General features: G+C 43.6%; 1 protein-coding gene across 1 annotated transcript in view; it reads left to right on the top strand.

Moving 5' to 3' along the window:
• Positions 1-23,362, top strand: part of FBN2 (fibrillin 2) — a 248,470-nt gene that overhangs the window by 166,313 nt on the left and 58,795 nt on the right. The window contains 14 exon segments of the mRNA XM_021701751.1: positions 610-747; positions 1,360-1,410; positions 2,100-2,225; positions 5,811-6,038; positions 6,542-6,667; positions 11,176-11,304; positions 12,076-12,201; positions 14,471-14,596; positions 15,305-15,427; positions 15,567-15,692; positions 16,014-16,139; positions 17,718-17,840; positions 20,104-20,226; positions 21,559-21,684. Coding sequence (XP_021557426.1) covers positions 610-747; positions 1,360-1,410; positions 2,100-2,225; positions 5,811-6,038; positions 6,542-6,667; positions 11,176-11,304; positions 12,076-12,201; positions 14,471-14,596; positions 15,305-15,427; positions 15,567-15,692; positions 16,014-16,139; positions 17,718-17,840; positions 20,104-20,226; positions 21,559-21,684 — 1,797 coding nt within the window.

Genomic DNA, 23,362 nt, shown 5'->3' with positions numbered 1-23,362 from the left:
GATTTGGGCGCCTGGGTGGCTCAGATGGTTAAGCGTCTGCCTTCAGCTCAGGTCATGATCCTGGAGTCCCGGGATCGAGTCCCGCATCGGGCTCCCTGCTCGGCGGGGAGCCTGCTTCTCCCTCTGCCTCTCTCTCTCTCTGTCTCTCATGAATAAATAAATAAAATCTTTAAAAAAAAAAAGAAAAGAAAAGAAAATGATTTAAGGAATTTTACTTGGTAAAATCTTAAGTATCAAAGCATTTATCGTAAAAGATCAGTCTTATCTGCATTTTTCACACAAGTAATGATCTTATCATGGTAATGCCCTGAGTTTGTAAATACCAGCATAAAATCTGGGACAACAGTGGCATGGGCTATCGGTAGATAAAATTGTATTAGTTATCATGTCCTGTGAGATGTACATGGTATGATTATTTGATTTACATGTATGTAATATACTGTATTTGTGTAAATACATGTACACATAAATATGCTTAAAGAATATACGTTAAAACATTGTTAAAATAATGCTTTTGTTAAATACTGTAAGAATTGCCTTTGTTGTACAAGAGTGAATTACATTCTCTTCAGAGATGAGAGCTCCCCATCCCTCCCTATTCCTCTTCAGACAGCCTGAAAGGGACGTGTTGGCTCAACATCCAGGACAACCGCTGTGAGGTGAACATTAATGGAGCTACGCTGAAATCGGAATGCTGCGCCACACTCGGAGCTGCCTGGGGGAGCCCCTGCGAACGGTGTGAACTAGGTAGGAGCCTGCCCAGGAGCTCCTTCTGGGCTTCTCACTGGAAAGCTGTTGCTTCAGCTAGGCGGGCACCTGTTTCCCTATGTATTTCTGGAGTGACGAAGACTGTAAGATCGTTACCCTCCCTAAAATGTCTTCTCTGGTGAAATTTATTCACTTGTTGAAATATGTATTTGGTTTATCCTTTTACTGTAAGCAGACCTTTTGAGCATTTTAGACGAGAAAGGGAATTTCTGGAATTTAGCTGCTGGGTGACTGTCAGTATCCTCCAGTGTCCTTGTTTGCGCATGTCCATATAGAATATGATGTCTCTTTCCTTTAAACCTATATGTAAGTAAGTAAAGCTTACTTGTAATTCAGCTGACATCGTGAAAACAAAAGTGAATGGTAGGAAAACTGAGAATCTCCATATGGGTCAACCCTGACGGGAGTTAACACAGTGTGTCATGTACCATCCTGAATTGAATGGAGAGCACCTGGAGTCCTTGGGCTCTAAGACCCCAGCTTGTGGTTTCTATTCAGTTCAACTTAGATTCCACTGTACTGTTTCTTGAACTTAAAACAGTTACATTTTCTCTTACAATGAAGTAAAAATGTGTCCTCTTGTTCTCATAGATACAGCTTGCCCAAGAGGGTTTGCCAGGATTAAAGGTGTTTCTTGTGAAGGTGAGTGTATACTTGGATGATACTGTAAGTCGTTAGAGCAGTAGGTAAAATGAACATTCACTTTGGAGATATTTATCATTTTTAAAAGCCTTGAAATTGCAATAAAAATACTCAATGTAATCAACAAATGCTTTAGAATAATATTCTCAGAAAACAGCTTAGAGTTCCCCATTTCTCCTTTTTTATGCTGTTGGGTAATTTTGCATCGGGACGGGGTGCCTGGGTGGCTCAGTCATTAAGCATCTGCCTTCGGCTCAGGTCATGATCCTTGGGATCGAGCCCCGCATCAGGGGGTCCTGGGATCGAGCCCCGCATCAGGCTTCCTGCTGCATAGGAAGCCTGCTTCTCCCTCTCCCACTCCCCCTGCTTGTATTCCCTCTCTCACTGTGTCTCTGTCAAATAAATAAAATCTTTAAAAAAAATTTTTTTTCATGGGGCCATCATTAGGCATAAAGGCACAAAACAGCTGGGGGAGGAGCATGTCTGGGCTGTTTTATGGATGGGCAAGGCCGTGGTCATTTTCACAGCTGGTACCTAGGAAACCCGGTGGTTGCGTTGTGGAATATTTCTGTTCAACTCAAGTAATAATCCACATTGTATTACAGATTGAATATGCTATATGGGAAGACTACACCTGCTTTTTCTATTTCTAACATCTTTATCCCTCTGCTCACTTTATTTCCCTGCAGACGTTAACGAGTGTGAGGTATTTCCTGGCGTTTGTCCAAATGGACGCTGTGTCAATAGCAAAGGATCTTTTCATTGTGAGTGCCCCGAAGGCCTTACGTTGGATGGAACTGGCCGTGTGTGTTTGGGTAAGATTCATGTCTTTGTGTATTATTATGCATGAAACCAGGGATGAATTTTTCTTATTTTTGGGCATTGACCACTTCAAAATCATTGGGTCTATAGCTGGAAAACTGGCTTTAAATGAAATATTTGGTTGGGGGGAATCACTGGAGTATATTTTTAAAGTGAATGTGTTTAAATGACATGGATTCTGTATAATATAGGAAGTTGGTCCTGCTCAAAAACTCTCTCAAAAAGTTAGTTCCTTTAATCAGATATTTTAGGTAGTTTCAGTCTTTCACATTGGTCAATGGAATAAGAGAACTATGTATATTTTGAACATAAAAGAAAAATTGGAAACTAGCGTTTGGAGTCAACGTTTATCAGTTCATTGCAGCTGCACTCTTAAATAAGACAGTGGGGGAGGTCATAGGCAAGGTTGTTGTCTCTCTTTGAAAACATTGCTTGATCCTAGACATTCCTTTATCACCTTAGAGTTTAAATTTTCTTAATGCTTCTTTTTGTAAAGATCTAAAATGAGGAAGCTCTTTTTTTCAACATCTTTAGTATAGAAATGCCTACTTGAGAGGTGCCTGGCTGTCTCAGTTCTTGGAGCATGTGACTTGATCTCAAAGTCATGAGTTTGAGCCCCATGTTGGGTGTAGAGATTACTTAAAATAAACACATAAAAATAAAAGCAGAAATGCCTAGTTGACTTTATCATTATCAGGGTCATGCTTAACTAAATCTGAGTTTAATGATTGAAAAAGAAACTTTCCTTAATTCTATATTGTATCTAAATAATGTTTTATTTACTTAAGGGTTTTTTTTCCAATATGCATTGGAACAGTAAGTTTTAGTTTGTAAAATAACTGTATATAGGTTTGTATTTGAAATTTAAGCTTGTAGACAAAGCATGAGTAATGACAGTGTTATATTCAAAGATCTTTAAGGTATTTAAATGAATTGGTGATTTTTATTTTATTTTTTTAAAAATCTTTTACTCATTTATTAGAGAGAGAGAGCAAACACGAGCAGGGGGGAGGGGCAGAGGGAGAGGGAGAAGCAGGCTCCCAGGTGAGCAGGGAGCCCTACATGGGGCTCGATCCCAGGACCCTAGGATCACAACCTGAGCCGAAGGTGGACACTTAACTGACTGAGCCACCCATGTACCCCACACGTATCAGTGAATTTTAAAATTAATAGTACAAGATATTTGCAACACTGTACAGAGTCATTATAATTAACATGAATTTCATTTTAAGCTAATTTTTAATAGTATATTTAAATTAGGATACAAAGTATGGCTATGAAGTCATGTGGAATTGATTAGAAATTATAATATCTGGGAGATGGACATTAAGGAGGGCATGTGCTGTGATGAGCACTGGGTGTTATACGCAACTGATGAATCATTGAACACTACATCAAAAACTAATGATGCACTATATGTTGGCTAATTGAATGTAAATTAAAAAAAACACAGGAAAAAGAAGAAATTATAATATCCAAAAGTCCAATAATAAAAATTCTTTTCAGATTTTTATTGTTAAATTATCTAAAAAGTTTAGAAAAAAGTAAAGTATCTTTTGAAGATGCCAAATAATATTGCCAGTATGGTCAAATGACTAATAATATCAAATAGCCTTCAGTAACAAAAAGATGTTACATGTGAAGATATATGTGATTGTAAATTATTACTCAACAAAATAAATTCCCAATAATATCACTCGAAATCACACCTTTTATAATGTTCTAAAAGGATGTATTAGAGTTTTCATCCAGGTACTTTGGTTAAATGTTTTTGTCACTACTCGAATTATGGTACAAAAATGAATTGTGTCTGGGGATGTGAGGAGGTTTCAAGAAGATACTGACATTTAGACATATAAAATATCCTGAGAAGAGAAGTAGAGATAAACTGCTCTGATAGGAACTGATCTAGATCAGGGGTCCAAATTCAAATACTCTCAGGGGCCAGGCAGGTAACATAAATGAGGGAAGTGGTAGTAAGGCATAGTGAGGACCGCAGCAAACTCTAGAGCTCATGAACTATCCAGAGGTTTCCAAATACATATTTTAATTTCTGCCCAAGTCAGCAAAAACATTCCCAGGCCATAATGTGGTCAGTGTACAGTGTTTTGATTACTGAGGCAAATATTGATACAGATCTGTGTAGCAAAGACACAGGATTACTCTGCCAGGCTCTCATAACTCTTTACATATTAAGTTCAAATGATTTGGGGGGTGTTTTGTTTTGTTTTGTTTTTAGCTAATCTCACTTCTTGAGCAAATTACATCAGTGACCTCAGAAAAAGTTTGACTTAGTCCACAGTTCTCAGGGTACCTACATAAAACTTGTATATCTTGTTAAGATCCTTAGTGACAGTGTTGGATGGGGTTGGCTGTGACTGGGAGTGGCCACTGGGTGCCTTGAGGTCATGAGGCTCCGAAGATTACTGTTGTACCTCACACTGGTAGAGAGCATGGCTTTGGGGCTGGTGATGGTGCAGATACATAAGGCAGAATACCTACTGTGAATACCTGTATTCAGTCTACCAAGTCAAAATGTAAATTTACCACAGTGATTTCTTTCTTTAAAAATAGGACTTTTTAATTACCATCCTTGGAAATGGACGTGACTGTAAGCTAAAGGAGGTTGCTCAAGTTGATGCTACCTTTGCTTGAGCACTTGAAAGAATCAGTATTGACAGTAACTAAAATAGTAAACACATTTATTTGTTTATGTTTATATTTCCATTAGGGATGCCATACTCTGTTCAGCAATTTCAGGTTTAGGAAAAGATTTAATGTCTTGAAAGGCTTTCATCAAATAAAACATATTATTTGATTAAAGAAAACCTTTTTTATCTCATTATCCATACAGCCAAGTGTTTGACTGTAGTTGGACCAACAGCTCTGTTGACTAACAGTTAAATGTGTTATTTACTGACCATGCTAATTTATCCTATCTTGTAACTCTTGTCAGTCTTCTAAGATCCTGGTATATTTCAAGATTGAAGGGAAAATGTGACATGTAAGCAAATAATTTGGCCCCTGACTAGGGCAAATTTACATAATGCAGGACAAAAACCATACCAAAGGTAAATTTGACAGAAAAAAAATAACTTTAAATGCAAAAACATTTTTTTTTTCCTTTGTAAAGCTGTTTTAGTAGTTGTCCCAAGTTGGCAGATAGATTACCGTTGATCATTTACTGCTTCTGACTGGGACAGGACAGAACTGGTTGCAAGCCACTTTAAGCAATTCAGTGAACAACAAGAATCTGTCACTAAAGTAATCTTATTCTTTCTGAAGTGAGCAATACACAAAAGGGATCATGGATGATGATAGGAAGGAGTCTGGTCACAAGAGAATCTTTCCTTCCTGAAGGTGTCTTGTGAAAAATAAAGTAATACTGAGGAACCCACCTTTGTTCTCTTCAAGTGACTCTATGGAGTCCATTCCAGGAGGTCAGGGACTCTGTCTTTCACCCATTATCGTATTTCCAGAGCTCGGCATCATGCCAGGTGCTGAGCTGAAACTCAGTATATGAATGGTCAACGAACGTGACACCTTCATCTCAAACTGTGATTTCACTTGCCGTGTAGACATCCGCATGGAGCAGTGTTATTTGAAGTGGGATGAAGATGAATGTGTCCATCCTGTTCCTGGAAAGTTTCGCATGGATGCCTGCTGCTGTGCGGTTGGGGCAGCCTGGGGCACGGAGTGTGAGGAATGCCCCAAACCTGGCACCAAGGAGTATGAGACCCTGTGCCCCCGGGGGCCGGGCTTTGCTAACAGAGGGGACGTTCTTACAGGGCGGCCATTTTACAAAGGTAACTTTCAGGGTCGCGTTGACCTCTCTGCACCAAAGCTCACCTCCCACTTTCTCTCAGATTTGGTTTTGCTTTATGCATGTAATTTGCCACTTTATTTTCTTTGTTAAACGTGAATTGTGGCCGACCTTTTGGCCCAGGAATATGAATCACCTATATGGGCTGGTACTGAAGTAAAGATGTAAAACACGCCACTAACCTCACTTTTCATACATCCTTCCACACTGTGTCTCTGCTGACCAGATGCAGCCCTGATGCAGCAGAAAGCTCCCTACCCCCCCTAAACCTTACCAAATGAATGGTCAGAAAGAAAGAGATCGGAACCCTTCACTAAAAAGGGTTGAAACTTTCTCCATGGCATCCACGTGATCACTGACGATGTTGAGGGCCCCTGTTCGGACTTGGGAACATTATTTTCCATCGTGATAGCTTTTCAGCTTTCACTGAGGGACCCACACTTTCCAGTCAGCTGGCTCTCCATTCCTGCTTTGTTCTGCTTTCAGACATCAATGAATGCAAAGCTTTCCCTGGGATGTGCACTTACGGCAAGTGCCGAAATACAATCGGCAGCTTCAAGTGCCGTTGCAACAGCGGATTTGCCCTGGACATGGAGGAAAGAAACTGCACGGGTAAGACCGCTCTTTTGCTGGCTTTGGCGGACCCTGGCTCTCTTCTCTCGCTCTGTTGGAAAGTACTGCCTTCGAAAAAAGCCCACATTTGGCTCCTTGGGTTTTATTCCCTGCTCTTAAATCACTTCTCTAAGGGGCGCCTAGGTGGCTCAGTCGGTTAAGCGACTGCCTTCGGCTCAAGTCATGATCCTGGAGTCCCGGGATCGAGTCCTGCATCGGGCTCCCTGCTCGGCGGGGAGTCTGCTTCTCCCTCTCACCCTCCCCCCTCTCATGTGCTCTCTCTCTCTCGTTCTCTCTGTCTCAAATAAAAAAAAAAAAAATCACTTCTCCAAACCAGCTCTTGTGAGAGCCGCACGACAGCATGAAAATGCTGTTTTACCTGAGGAACAACAGAAAAGTAGGATTTCCGGGGGGATGAATACACTAGAGCAAGCGCTCATTGTCTAAATGATACATAATATCTCTTAAGAATGTGAAAGTTTGTAGTAGAGCAGTTGTAACTTATTTGCCTCATCTGTGAAGAGTTTCCTCAGTAATTATGCTCCAGTCGCCATCCATGTATCCCTGTCCATACCTGTTCCCTTTAGTTTGACAAGATAGGAAGTCCAGAGTTTTCTATGACATTAAATAAATTATTCCAGACTCTTGAACTGTATCTCCAAGATCTTATTTTCACAACTCTCTTTATTCATCCCCTCCTTGGACTTTTTCCTTCCCTCTGCCCTCACCCCTGCTGATCGCCACTGAAATGTGCTTCTGACTCCTTCCTCACTCTCTATTGTGGAAGGTACTGGAGTCCCCAGGTCGCCGCCCGCCTCGACCATCCCTGGAGAGTTTCTGAACTTTCCGCCTCCCCTGCTGCCCCCGATCCTCCCCCCCCCCCCCCCCCCCCACGTGGCTTTCCTGCTTGGCTCTCAGGCTTCTGACGAGGGAGGAGCCACCTGCACCTCATTCCTTCGCCTTCAGCTGGACTCACGGCTGCTCAGCAACACCATTCACCTCTTACATCCCTGACTGACTCTCCACTCTACCTGTAGACCTCCTCTGACCCGCACGCCCTCTCAGGCCCCTGCTCACTGCCACTCTTCTTTCTTGACATCCACCCTCACGGCCAGATCCCTGCCCGCACCCACCCCTCCCTCGGGCAGTGAGATTTCATGTTCCACGGTTTTCCGCTCCTCCGCATGCCTTCCCCCTTGCTGCACCTGCTCCAGCCCTTGTCAGCAGGCTCCCTCCTCTTTCTGCAGCACTTCTCTCCCTTTCCTATTGCTTTCCCGGGACCTGGAAACAAGTTTACGCGTTTCCTCCGCCATCTTGTCCCTCATGCTGCCACCCCGTTGCCCTGCTTTTATCTCTCACCTCTCTCTCCTGAAGAGCCGTTTGCTTTCTACATCCATGTAATTTTGACTTCTGCCCTCCCTCGTTGAAGCACATATACATTCTCTCACAGAACACCTTTGTCAGGTTGAAAAAATACCTTTCTCTTGGTGCATACTCTCCATGACCTCTCTGCTGGCCGCATCCCCTCCTCGATTTTCTTCTCTCTTGGTCTCTGTGGTCCTTCCCTGTCTCAGTCATCCATCTGTGCCAGTGATGTGTCTTTGTTCATCTTCACAGATTCTTCCTGCCCTTGGCATTTTCCAGAGTCCTCTGCCTCTCACAGCTGCCTATGGCCCCCTGCCTGCACAGGCAGGCTCTGTCCTCTCCTCTGCCTCAGTGCCACACTTGCATCTGCCATCCCACAGCGCCTCTTCACTTTAGCCTCCCTTTGTCCCATCCCCACCCTTCCTCTGCCTAGCGACCTCCTTGTCTATAGCAATAGCATCATTTCACTCAGGATTGAGGCCTCAGATCTAGTTTTGATCTCTCCCTGTCTCGGACAAGAAAGAAGTTATGTATATTTTCCATCGCAGTGGTTGTTCCAAGTACTATACTCTTTGTTCTTTCTTCAAGACTATTGTAGGTGCCGGCTCAGCTCCTCAGGAAATAGACTCTGAGCAGAGATTAGCCTGCAGAAGGTTTACTAGGGATTGCTCTTGGGATCGACACCTCGGGGAGGGAACGGAAGAAAGCAGAAGTGGGCCGGGCGGCCATCAGTCCCAGTGTGGCCCTCAGCCCACCCCACCGGGAGCTCTGGATCTAGGATGACCCGTCAGAACTGTCTTAGGGCAACAAGACTAGGTGTCTGTGGACCTGTATGGCCAGTCTTTGGATACATCTGCCCAGAGAAGGGGTGTGAGTATGAGGAATGTTCCTCTTAGCTGAGGCATTTCTGGAAGATAGTTTACATCTCAGGGCTTTGTGCCCCAAAGCCCCCCAGAAGCAGCAGGGGAAAGGTGAGTAAGTCCTTCCTTCCTAAAGGGGGAACTGGGCAACACGTGGCAGTATTCACTGCATGGCAGATTCTTCCAGGGTCTTCCATGCCATCGATCCTTCATGTTCACCAACCACCATGTGTTACTGCCCACAAAGCAACTTTCAGTGACTCACAGTTTTAAACCTGGGTGAAGACAGGGTTCTTCCAGTTTTTGGTGTGAAATTAGCCAAGTTACTTAATGACTCTGAAACTCGCCGCCTTTAACTGTGTAAGAGAGACATTTGTTGGTCACACTGCAGTGTTGTGGTGCATAACATGACAGGACAGCGGGACACTGTTGGCCGCCATTCTTCACAACATTTAAAGCCCGTGTTCTTTTGGCACCCTCACTAATCACACCCATCCTACCTGTCCTTGTGCTGTCAACCTCTGCCATCCAGGCGCTCTGCAATGGACTGTTCTCTGAAATGCATTACTTTTCTTCACCTGTGCACTTTATCTCTTGTCCTATTCATTCCACATCTTTAAAGTTAGAATTTCTTCTTTTTAAAGATGTATTTATTTATTTTAGAGAGAGAGAGAGTGTGCGCGTGAGCCTGGGGAGGAGCAGAGGCACAGAGGAACTTCAGCAGACTCTTCATTGAGCTTAGAGTCCAGTGAGGGCTTGATCTCAAGTCCCCGAGATCATGACCTGAGCTGTAACCAAGAGCCGGTCACTCAACCAACTGTGCCACCCAGGAGCCCCCTAAAGTTAGAATTTCTGTTCAAAGGACCAGTTCAAAGACACCTCCTCCCAAAATACCAGTTTTTAGCAGAAAACCGTTTCCGTGGATACAGCACTTTGTATGAGACAGGCACTGTTCTCAGCGCTTGACAAATACTGGTTCACTCAATCCTAGCAGGTGGGTTGTACTATACTCCCCATTTTACAGATGTGGAAATTGAGGCACACAAATGAAATGATTTTCCCAGGCCTCTTCACCCAGTAGATGATAGAACTAGGATTGGTACCTAGGTGTCTGCTTCCAGAGTCCACACTCCACACTGCAGCAACCAGCACATCACGTCAGCCAGAACGTGTCTGTGCTCTGCCAGTGAGTTCATTCTCTGTTTTTCAAACATCTCTAACTACCAGTTTCTAGATACTGATAGACAACAAGCAAGAGAATCAATATGCATAGTGTTAGCTGCCTAATTGAATCAGTGAATGGTGTTAAGAATTTTGTTTAAAAGCATATCTTCAGTATTGCGTGTAATTTGGGAAATAAATAAAGACCAAATGCTGGGAGAAAGCATTTGACGTTCTGAGACTGAGACACCCAAGAGAGCATGTACAAGTTACCCCCTGATAAATCCTGTGGTAGAAGAACTTCAGAATTAAAATTCACCAAAATGAAGAGATGCCAGCAAAGGCATTTTTTCTTACCAAAACTTTCCTGACAAAAAAAACTTTTTTTAAATACATCATGTTTTCTCAATTATATTTATAGACATGACTTCTCTATGAAAAAATCTCAGTTACGAGTGTGGGATATTCCTCAGAGAATCTTGTTTTTGATAACATAAAAGCTGACGTTGAAGAGTCTTATTTTCCGTAGTATGTAGAGCGACGAACACATCATTTTTCTTTATTTTTATTTTGAGAAATCAATCAGTAGCCCCTCCACATCTGAACGTGACAGATAAACAGACCCCGGAGCATATTTCACAGCTCCGCCATGCATGTACACTGTCTAGCTGGAAGTTGGGGGGCCACGTCTGCCTCTGAGGCTGGCTGGGTGTGCTGGTCACCAGCCACCCCACTGCGTGCCCAGGACTTCATTCCATGTGTCCACTGCGTCCTCTTCTGCCACCTGCCTTGTCTGGCTCATACCGCAGTTGCTCTGTTCATCCCTCTGTTACCACTTCTAAGCCACAAAGAGAAATCCACAATTCCAGAATTCTTAAAGGCCAACGCACACCTGCCCGTTGGCCGTGACAGTTTTGGCAGTTGGGGAAAGGAATGTGCCCAGGGCCCCGTCCGCCTCGAGCTGATCTTGGGCACGCAGAGCTTCTTACTGCTAGCCGCTAACTTCGCCGGCACCTCCCGGGGGCTGTACCTTCCCCGGGAAGGCCGCACCTGCCTCACTGCTCTTCAGTACCTGCTCCTCTCATGCGATTTTTTTCATTTCTTTTCAACCCCGTGACTTAGACATTGATGAGTGCAGGATTTCTCCTGACCTCTGTGGAAGTGGCATCTGCGTCAACATGCCAGGCAGCTTCGAGTGTGAGTGCTTCGAAGGCTACGAAAGTGGGTTCATGATGATGAAGAACTGCATGGGTAAGTGTGCTTCAGCTCTTCCCGTCCAGTCTCCAAACCAGGGAGCTCGACCTTAGCCTGTCTCCGAGCCGTTAGCAGCATGCTTGGCCAGGCGCTGTGGTGAGCGAGAGAACAGATTTCAGTGTCAGACAGGAAATCTGCTCCGAGATAACTCTCGGGGAGCCCCAGCCTCTTGGTGCCTCGGTGGCAGTGAGATACCGAGACTGGGTTCTGTTTGTTCATAGAATCTAAAATCAGCACAGACTAATACCCACAAGGGATTCACTTAACATGCATGACCTTGGGTGGTGACCCCAAATTTATATTCAGCCACTCAAATCCCATGTTATTTCTTTTTTTGTGTGTTATTACAATCCCTTGGTACTGCCTACCTTTTGGTCCATATTTAGTGACTTACAGGATTCACCACACGGGACATAAAAGGTGATCAGTCTGTGATTTTTCCTTTACTTTGATTAGTGGTATGGATAGCAATATATGGTGCCTGGAATTTAGGGTGATGTGAAACAAATATTGTTTATTTTTTTTCTCTTGTGAGTCTGCTTGTTTCATGCAAGTCAATTCCCTGACAACTCACTGTCTTTAAGAAAAAAGCTTACCATTTATTTACTGGTAGTAGAAAAAGTGAGGAGAACATTATCCAAACCTCTGAAACCTGTCTCTTACGTTTGAGTCCCACTTACCTCAGATGATCATTTCTCCCCCCATGCTGTATACGTGAATGTTTTCCCCTCAGAGTTCTTTAATGGATCTCACGTTTTTACCTTTCAGACATTGACGAATGTGAACGTAACCCTCTCCTTTGTAGGGGTGGCACCTGTGTGAACACTGAGGGCAGCTTTCAGTGTGACTGTCCATTGGGACACGAGCTGTCACCGTCACGTGAGGACTGTGTGGGTGAGTTTTTGTCTCCTCAGCATATAAACCCACCCAGCTCACCTGGTGGAGATCCTAAAGATCAGCCAGTCAATTCTAACAAATTTGTTGTTTTGGGCACGTGCAATCTAGCTGGTTCAAAGTTGGAAATTCAGAGCCCCTTTATTTGGATTCGGGCTGTGTCCTTAGAGAATGCCTCAGTGACACACTCAAAGGAGCCGGCATTGTCCTGGTGACCCACTGTTTGATGACAGGCACGCCTGTGGTGGACCCTGTGTCAGGCCACGTAGGTCCCTCCTCCACAGACGATGGGCTGGGGAAGCTGCTGCTGTTGGAAGGGCTGTTCCCTGAGGGCTCACCTGTGCATTCCCCTGTGCATCTCCCTGCCATTCATTCAGCACCCCCGTGTCTGTCATCACGGGGTCTGCTCCTGTGTGTGGGAGCACGTGAGCTCCCTCCTCACCCTCCTGTCACAGAAAGATCCTGGTCTCTTCGCTGACAGAGCTGAGGGGCGGGGGGTGGCAGGGGTGCCGTGAGAACACCAGCTGGTCTTGCTGGTCTTGGAGCATTCCATCTGACAGCTTTTCATATGTATATGGAGGCCTCTGGGACTCCTGAGCTCTGGTGTGTTCGTTTTAAAACCTTGATGTGGTCAGGAAACATTTTCTTCACAGAAAATCTTTCTTGCAAGTGTCAGCAAGTAAAAATGGTTTAAAACAGAGCAGATGGCACACCCCCATTTCAAAACAGAATTTGAGCACACCTTTCCACTAGACATGTATTTATTTATAAACCCTATTTATATTGTTCTGCTAACATATTAGGTGAATCTTAAATCATACACTAAACAGACATTTTTTAAAAGGTAAATTGAAAAAATTAAAAAAAAATTTTTTTTTTTAAGATTTTATTTATTTGAGAGAGAGAGCCAGAGAGAAGGCATGAGCAGCGGGGAGGGGCAAAGGCAGAAGCAGAAGCAGACTCCTCGCTAAACAGGGAGCCCGACACAGGGCTCGATCCCAGGACCCTGGGATCATAACCTGGGCTAAAGGCAGGCGCTTAGCCAACTGAGCCACCCAGGCACCCCTAAATATTTTTATTTCATTTCAATAGCGGTACTAAAACTTTTTCATAAAGATGATTACAGAATATTTGTTCATCTTTGTGATTCAGTGAATCAGAGACCTGTTTCTAACTCGAATTTATTTTGTTAGTTTTCATGGATCCTATAGCTAAAAAAAAAAAGTACCCCTTACAGGTGTATTATATAATATAAGATGCATATTTTTGCACATTTAATGAAATATGCATTTCACGATCATAGATATAAATCCACATGTCACGCAGTCTTCTTGGTAATTTTGAGAATCTGGGATGAAGGTCTAATTTTACCCAATGATATTGTCATTGTTTCTACCTTACGTTGTGTCTCACGAGTAGCTTGTATGCTACTGTTTTCTTGCTGTTCTCTTATAATTGCAGTAATAGCACTACTTGATTCCACAGACCTTTGCAGAAGTTTTTTATAAGGCACCTGCCTATCTTATAAGGGTTAGTTGATTTTAAAGTAGGTGATGTGGATCCACCTGTCGAGGCACACTAAACACAGTAAGATGGAAACACACAAACAGTGGAGGCCCTGGTGTCAGGCCCTGTGGCTTGGGGAACCAGCCTTCTTCCCTCAGGATCCTCCACATTATTCAGGCAACTCTTGACCATCTAATAAAGACCAGGTGAGCATGCCAGTGTAAATTCGTATATTAAATACTAGTGAGTTTTATTTCTGGCATATGCTACATGTACATGGTCTCGTGTTCACGATCCAGATGTGGCTACTTAAATTTAATTAAAATTTGGTAACGGTAAAAATGTAATTCCTGGGGCACCGGGCTGGCTGCGTTGGTAGACCATGTGACTCTTGATTTTGGGGTTGTGAGTTTGAGCCCCATGTTGGGCAAAGAGATTATTTTTTAAAAAAATTAAATTAAAAAATGTTTTTAAATTTCAGTTCCTTAATCATTTTGTTCATGCTTCAAATGCTCAATAGCAGCTATGTACTGGATAGCAGAGATACGGAACAGTCCCATCAGTGTACAGAGTTCTACTGGACGGTACCATCTTAGATAGAAATACAGATTGCAGTATTTCCTTTGAACACCCCAGGAGATCATCTTACTTCCCTGAAAAGTACGCAAACCACCGTGGGGACCAGTAGTCACGTGCAACATTCCTTGGTACTTTAAGTGATACGGTTACGGCAAAGACATTAATGCTGTGTATCTTTTTATAGATATAAATGAATGCTCCCTGAGTGACAATCTCTGTAGAAATGGGAAATGTGTGAACATGATTGGAACCTATCAGTGCTCCTGTAATCCCGGGTACCAGGCCACGCCAGATCGGCAGGGCTGTACAGGTCAGCATCCACCAAACGGGTCTGTAACTTGCGTTTCTCAAATCAGGCTAGGTCAGCTCCTGGCGCTGAACTCACTATAACGAAGCCAGTGGAAGCCCTTTGTCCTAAACATGATTCTCAGAATGGGGACAGAGCTGTAGGATGCCATCGTTTTGTGGTTTTGCAGAGGAGTCTCTGGTTTTGTCATGGAAAACACCCTAAACTCCATCACTACTGCATTTCTGAGTTCTGTAATCTTAGGCTCCTGGGGCTACATGTCCAATAGAATGCTTATCTAAAAGGAAGTAGAAAGAGCTAAGAGACACCGATCATATAAAGATAAACCAACCCAATAGCGGGGAGAGAAATCCAAAGCCATTTAAGCATTATCTGTTTATTTATTTATTTATTTTATTTTTATTTCTTTAAAGATTTTATTTATTTATTTGAGAGAGAGAGAATGAGAGAGAGAGCACATGAGAGGGAGGAGGGTCAGAGGGAGAAGCAGACTCCCCGCCGAGCAGGGAGCCCGATGCGGGACTCGATCCCGGGACTCCAGGATCATGACCCGAGCCGAAGGCGGTCGCTTAACCAGCTGAGCCACCCAGGCGCCCCTAAGCATTATCTGTTTAAAGAGAAGAAAATCTCCCTTCGTTATTTTTTGTTGTTGTTGTTGTTTTGAAGGAAGCAGGTCTGATAAGTCACGGGGTCGCAATGTTGTTTTCACAGATATCGACGAGTGTATGATCATGAATGGAGGCTGCGACACCCGGTGCACGAATTCAGAAGGCAGCTATGAATGCAGCTGCGGCGAGGGCTATGCCCTGATGCCCGACGGGAGGTCGTGCGCAGGTACACTGCGGACAGCTCCCCGGTGTTACCTCCCAAATCTCACTCCCCGTGTTTGGAGGGGGTCTGGACCGCAGACACGGGGTTTGAGCTTACTCAGAGCCGTTCTTGTCTTTATTTAATGCTAACTTTCTGTCATCAGATATTGACGAGTGTGAAAATAAGCCTGACATCTGTGATGGCGGCCAGTGTACCAACATTCCTGGGGAGTACAGGTGTCTGTGTTATGACGGCTTCATGGCTTCAATGGACATGAAAACGTGCATTGGTGGGTACGGGATCAGTGCCACGCATACATCTGCGCTGCGCGCACACACACACACACGAGTGCACAGACCTACGAGCACGAGAGGAAGAGGCTTTTTCACTTACTTTAAAAATTCAAGCAGCTGTATTACAAGATGGGAAAGCTGAAACGGAAGAACTATTTGAACATAACTCTAGAGAATAATACTATGTCTTGCAAATAGATCATGTTTTAACATAATAGTCTGTGTATTTCGATAGTAGGCTCTTCAGTTTAAACGAGAGCTTTCACATTCCTAGGATGAACAAGTACTAACCAAAATGTTGAAAATAAATTTTCTAGATGTGAATGAGTGTGACTTAAATTCAAACATCTGCATGTTTGGGGAATGTGAGAACACCAAGGGCTCCTTCATCTGCCACTGTCAGCTGGGTTATTCCGTGAAGAAGGGGACCACAGGATGCACAGGTAGGTCCCAAACTAGGACCCCGTGTGCTTTGGCTTCTCCTATTTCGGAGGCCAACCTTCAACATCATGGGTTCCTTTGCACCTGTGAGACCGTGACCCACACCAGGTGGTGACCGTGCAATGAGTGTCTGCCCCAGAGCACGTGTGAAGGATGTGTCCCCTGTCTGGTGGCACAGTGTCTCAGCCGGAGTGGGCTGTGGTCCGCCGTCGGGAGTGGGGGCAGGGGCGTGCGGTCCGGGCCGCTGCTGCTGTTCACTTTCTTAGGAGGCCCGCGGCCCCCACAGGAGACCTGGAGCCATCCCATGTGTTGCTTGTTTTTGCAGTCCCTCTGACTGGACAGAATTAATGCAGACTTCTAGTTAGACCCTTTGCCTTCCTTTCCCCCATCTTCCCCTCTTTTTCCCTCTTCTCTTTCTATTTGCTTTTGCCCTCTCTTACTTTGGCCCCAGCTGACCCTCTCTTTTCTTTCTTCACTTTCTTTCTTTGCTTACCCCATCCACTTTGTCTCTTGTTTCCTTTCTCTGTTAAATTTAAGTTTTGAGCTTTTGCATAAAACGGGCGGGGAAGTCCCAAGGTGAGTGCTTTGGACCACGTCTTCCTCGTTGTTCAATTTAAAGCTGTCGTGTAGCATTTTGCTCAAGGCTGGTGGTGGGTGGCTTGGACCACAGCCTGGCGCTTAACATGAACACCTCCAGGGACAGGCGAGTGAGGAAAAGGGGGTACTCTGCGTGTTCACCGCTAGGAAGGTTGAAGCAAAGCCAGTCGCTCTGTGCGTGTGCACGCATGTGTGTGAGCGCCCAGGATTGCAGCACCTACAACATGTAATCATTGAGCTGGATAGAAAAGATTATTCTTTCTATTCTAGGGAGCTCTGGAGAACCAAAGCTACATAGTTCATACACACATATGTGTTTACGCATATGTAGTATGTATATATCTACGTGTATGTATATGTGTGTGTATATGTGTGTGTGTATCCCTATGTACTGGTAAAAGCTTCTGCTCATTTTCCAGATAAAATTTCCAGTGAGTATTTTTACATATTCTCAAATAAATAAAAGATGAATACACACTAAAATGATAGTTTTCAAATACTCTATACTATACTGTATTGATTCTAAAAATAACAAGAATTATTACTTATTTTAAAAGTCAGGTTTGTTTTAATCTTTATGAAAAACATGTAATAAATATTAATAGGAAAGAATAGGAGAGTCTTACTTTGGAAATGCGATTTCTTTTGACATCTTATAAAACATGCCCTCTGCATGGAGTTTTGTCTGGGCCCAGGCAGTGAGGTGGGGAGGGACAGACACACATATCTCCCTGGGGGGAGTATCTCTGTCCTACCAGAAAGTGACTGGCAGTTTCCTCTAGTAGAGAAGGGCTTGTTTGACTCGGATCGTGAACTTCCAAATCTTGTCAGTGCCTACAAAATTAAAAATAAAAATGATGTTAGTGGTTTTTTTTTTTTTTCCGTGCCAACTTAGATAGTTCCATGTTTACTTAAAAATTTTACCTGTGCAGAATTAATTAGCTTTGTGTTTAATTTTCATCATATTAACTGTGCCTTCTCAGATGTGGACGAGTGTGAAATTGGTGCTCACAACTGTGACATGCATGCCTCCTGTCTCAACGTCCCGGGAAGCTTCAAGTGCAGTTGCAGAGAAGGCTGGGTTGGAAATGGCATCAAATGTATTGGTGAGTTTGCAGATGTGAACGTCCTTTGCTAAGACACGAAATTCTTTGAGGCTCTTTGCGCAGTCCTTAACACACGTACTTGAATAGGAATATGCCCTTGTCTTTCATTTATTCTCTTGAAAATCAAAGACTATCTTTAGTTGCAAGGTAATTCCTGCCTAAGAGTTTCCTTTAACCTTGGCATAAATTATCACATCACAGCAGTATGCCTTGGCATCTGCTTTTTAATGTGTTGTTGTTCAGTAAAAATTATTTGATGTGTAGCCAGAAGTCCAAACAGATGTACGATGAAAAATGACTAATGTGTTTTTCCAGTCTTTTCATACAGCAATCAGTGAGACTTAAAACCCAGTGTAACACGTGAAGGAAATGGAAAGGTTTTATCAGATAATCTGAGTCTGTACCTGGTCAGTACCAGCTTCTTCATAGAAAATAGAATTCCTCTTCCAGAGAAAGCAAAAGGTTTTGCTGGATTCCAGGAGGTCTGACTGGGACAGAGGAGACTGGAAGGAAGGGCAGTTGCTATTCTCCAGGCTTTTGAGTTGCTGAGCTGGGGTCTCCTGAGTCTGTCCTGGCTGTGAGGTGGGGGGGTGGAGGGGCTGTCTGTCACCTTCGTGGCTACACGTACTGCTGCTTCCTACGCTTAACTGTTGTGCATGCTTTACCAACAAAGCATTGTTCCGGCTGATTAGAATTACCCAGGCCAACTTAAAATAGAAAATAAAACAAGCTCGACTGACCTCCCCAGGATTACTCGCTAAAACCTTGTAAGCCAGCAGTAAGCATTGAAGGGGAGAGCCTTAAGATCTGTTAACAATATTGTCAGTTAGTTGGAGTATACTCTCTTGGCCGTTCAGTTGTTTTATACTTGTCTAATGTGTAGGAGCTGACTGTGAATAGAAACGATCATACTTTCCAAATAACTTTGCTAAGTAACGTTCCCTGATGGCATTATTCAGTTCACTCAGCTACCCAGTTCTGGTCTAGCCGTCACTCCTATCATTAATCTCACAGGGGGTTTTTTTTCAGCCATATCCCCCATTCCTATTTTCTGGCCCCATATTTTCTCTTTTCTAGCCTTCCCCTTTTTGTCCTTGTCCATCCATCACTCTGGCCAACTACTGCAAACTACAAAAGATTTAACTGTGTCCAAGTACTTCTACTCCAAATCATCGTGCAAATTCATTCTCTTCTTTCCATGTCCATCCCCCTGCTCTACTCTCAGCCATTCTCCCTCCCTCCCTGCGCCCCCCCCCCCCCCCACCTCCCCGTCTCTGCCTCTCTCTGAGGCAAAAAGAACATCCTCACGTGTCTGCTCATTGCCTTGCTGGTCCTTTAATCTGTTCTCCACATAGCAGCCAGACAGATCTTTTAACCCATGAATCTGATCTCTTTAAATTATCATTTGAATCCTCAAATTGAGGATAAAATGTAGCTTCCTTCCCGTGGTTTACACGAGCCTGCAGCCTCCTCCCATAGCTCTCCAGCTTCAGCTTCCATCAGTACCAGCTCCTATGTTCTGTCATTCTGGCTCCTCCGGTGTCTTTTATCACATCGAGCTCTTTTCCTCCTCAGCATCTCTAAATGTGCTGTTCCCTAGGGAAGAAATACCGTTCCCTGCTTCTGGGCAGCACACTAACTCCGACTCATCGTTCCGGTGTGAAGTTCACTGAGAACTCCTTCCCCAGGGGGACCCTTCCTTGTTCCTGCAGCCCAAATGAGAGGCCCGTTTTATTCCCTTTTCTTCATGGAACATACAACCTATTTGACATAGCCAATATTTCTTTGTTTAGCTTGTGTCATTTCTACTAGACTAGACTCTGCGAGATCAAGAATCAGATCTTGTTTTCCTCATCTGTTAAAGGAACTTGAAAACTCTTTGCTAATTATCCTGCTCTGAAATTCAGTCCCTGAATTTAGAAATTGACCCTTTTTTAGGGATAAAGGAACCAGTGATCACGTCTATGCCCAGTGGAATTCATGGAAATCTAGCACCGATTTACCTTTTAACCATTAAAATTCTAGCTTATTAGATATCTCACAAATACTTTTATTAATCATTTTAGCCCCTGTTTGTAGAACGAACATTTTGGATTGTGGGTCTGAGATCTTAGAGAATTAGAATTGTGACCTTACAAGTAAACTAAAACAAATCCCACTTGTCCACTGTACACTTAAATTAAGACCAATGAAAATCTGTCTGTGTGTTTAAAGGTTCTATTTTCGTTTCTGAACTTGATCGCTCTGTTCTCTTGGCATGCAGATCTGGATGAATGTTCGAACGGAACCCACCAGTGTAGCATCAATGCTCAGTGTGTAAATACCCCGGGCTCCTACCGATGTGCCTGCTCTGAAGGGTTCACTGGAGATGGCTTTACCTGCTCAGGTGGGTGAGAGTCCTCAGGTGTGCTCTGGCATGGTTTTCATGGAACACTCCATAAGCTTGCCCTCTTTAAAGAAAACTGTAGTTAAAGGGGGTGGGAATTCCCATTCCAATTTTTATTACGAAATAAGTGACATGAGGGAAAACTATTCGTGTCTTAGGATACAATATACGTTGCACCCAATCGCTACTGGTTCATGTGCTCATCAGCATCTCAGGTCGTCACATTGTGTTGAAAGGATGAAATGAAATCACACAAGTGAAGGGTTTAGGAAAACACATCCTAAGAGTTCAATAAACATTAGCTGCGACTGAGCTGCTCTTCGTTTTGCATTCCTTGAGAATAAGACATCTCCTTATTATACTCCTATGAATGACTGCATCAGCTTGCTGGACTTAAAGTATGATGCTTTTAAGATTGTGGAGATTGGTGTTTTCGGTTGAATTTCAGCACATACTTTAAACCCCCAATTAAAAGACAGACTCTAATTTTTGTCTAATTATTGACATCAAAAACACCGACTCGTCACTTTCAGATGCTTCTTTAAGAAAACATGCTTATTTAATATTTAAAGCTTCATTACTTTTCAGTCTTAGCTTACTGCACCTTTCTTTGCATTTCTCTACAACAGGGTATGAAGGAAAGGGCGTGGCCTTGGTGTCGGGTGCACCTGCACTTAGATGCAGGCCCAGCCACAGAAGCTGCTCTGAGCCTCAGGTTCTTCCTCTTCTGACCCGCACAGGGCTGGTGAACTAAACGAAAACATGCTCGACAGGCAGCTAGCCCTCTACCTGGCAGATATTAGGCCCTCCATAAACATTGCTTTCTGCACTACCCCCTTTTTCAATTTGATAGGGTTATATAAATGGTCTGTGAATCCTGCTCATTTGCGTAATTAAGAGAGAAGTATTTTAATACAGTCATAGTGACATGAAAAAACTCTCATAGAGTAGCTCTGATTTGCTTAAACAATTCATTGAACTAGTGACGAAACAAGTTGTTCGTTCACTTGAAAACATTATAATCTTAGAAGAGACACCCTTTTAAGATTAATTTCAGTGTTCTTGGTCATCTGTCGGTGATGTTGGTATAATACTGATGCATCAAGTTGGCATGACAGAACTAATATCCGAGAGACACCTGCCCTCCTCCTGTTAATTGGGTGATGATGGAATGTCAGGTTTAGGCTAAACAGCTCTGTTAGCCAGCTGTACACGCTTGTTTAGGGGAACACGACTGGGTATCGGTTCATGTTCGTGAGCGCCAGCTCAAGCCAGTGAAGCCGTGTCACGATGTGGGGAACTCAACAGAGATGTCATCTGCTTCTCCCACAGATGTCGATGAGTGCGCAGAAAACATCAACCTCTGCGAAAACGGGCAGTGCCTCAACGTCCCGGGTGCCTATCGCTGCGAGTGCGAGATGGGCTTCACTCCAGCCTCCGACAGCAGGTCCTGCCAAGGTGGGTCCCTGCGACTCCAGCTCGTTGCCAAGCTGGATCAGCTCCAGCACACGCAACCACAAAAAGGGCTGGAACAGGCTCCACCTGGAAGCAGAATACACAGCACATGCTGTACATATAAAAGTCATTCGTTTAAGCATGGATTATTCTGCCGAATGAATAATGATGAAGGCGGCTTTCATCTCTTATGAAGTTTTCCTGGCCAAGAGCCAACAGTTGGAAGTTTGGCGCATTCCTTTTTTTTTTTTTTTCTTTTTAACCATTTCTTTTTTTTTTATTACTAAATGAATGACATGTGGAAAAACTATTCAGCTTTTTAAACATAGGAGATGCTATCTCCCCCAATCACTGCTACGTAATGTGTTTACGAAAACCTCAGTAGCTTGTGTTTTACCTTCATGTTTTACCTTCATGTTTCAGTCTGCCGTCTGTCTGTCTATCTGTCTGGGACTGGAAGTCCTCCCCGGGAACTCATCAAGGCCTGCACCTTTTGCCTAAGAGCAGTGTGTCCTTCCCTTAACTGGTGACGTCATCCCTCTTTCCTAGAAATGAGACTTGTGACTAATGCCATAGCTCTCCAAGAAAAAGAATGGGATTTCCTCTCAGAGACTCAGTTTGCTTTATATATCGTTTGGGTCCTCACTGTTCATTTGGAGTCCATGCAAATACAGACGAAGAAAGGAAAAAGATTAAAAACAATTAAGGAACCAGAAGGCTTTAACAAAACTAGTGATTCATAGAAAACCTTTAAAAAGGTAACTCAGGCTAAGTGCTGGGCAAAGATAAAATTAAACCAGATTACTGGCTCTCCCTACTAGCATCTAATCAAATGAACAGAAATGGCAAATATCAGCATACACACACACGCACACACACACACACACAGTTCACCAGTGGCAACCAGACAAAAACAAATCAGACCATCTAGAATGGCTCAGAATAGAGCCTCTCTCCATCTTACTACCTGAAGTGGTACTGAAGGAAGAAGGTGTGCTTAAAAGGTCATGGAAGTTTCAATACATACCCACCAATTTTTAGAGAATCAGACCAAGAGAATGAATAGTAAACCCTGGGGAAGATGATACCGGAAACCGAAAGCATTCATGCTTCGACAATGATCTGTTAGATTGAGCAGAATCTAATGCATCTCATAAAGGCCACTGTAGAGTGAGCTTCATTTTTTCCCCCTGGTCCTGATTTCATGTAAGCACCAAAGTTAATTAGTAAAAAATGTGAGTCAATGTGGTTTTGGGTTTACATGGTTTATTACTCATTTCGACTTGACAAGAGTTGGTAGGAAAAGGAACAAGTCAGCAGTAGTCAGGTACTTTGGCCAACATAAAATTTCAGAAAATTAGTTCTTTGTGCCTAATAATTTCCCCTCCATAATCCTACTCCTTTATCTGAGGCCTTGGCCCTTCGAGAACTTCTCCCCAGGCCTTCCCTGAGGTGATGCTAGGTAGTTTGTGTTCACTGTACGTACTTCATGTGTTGGTTTTTCAGTGTATCATTGCCAGGGAGGGCAACGTCTCCTGCCAGGAGAAGGGAGAGGGGCACACAAGTAATTCATCCTCAGTGAGACCCTGCCCCACTTAGACAAATGCCAAATTTTGAGATCCCAAAATGTAATTCCATGGTTCTGCCTCTTTCTCCTTGATGTTGTCTTATCTTTCCCCAC

Source organism: Neomonachus schauinslandi, chromosome 7, assembly GCF_002201575.2.
Source record: "Neomonachus schauinslandi chromosome 7, ASM220157v2, whole genome shotgun sequence".
Lineage (NCBI taxonomy): Eukaryota > Metazoa > Chordata > Mammalia > Carnivora > Phocidae > Neomonachus > Neomonachus schauinslandi.
This window is presented reverse-complemented; position numbering and strand designations above follow the sequence as displayed.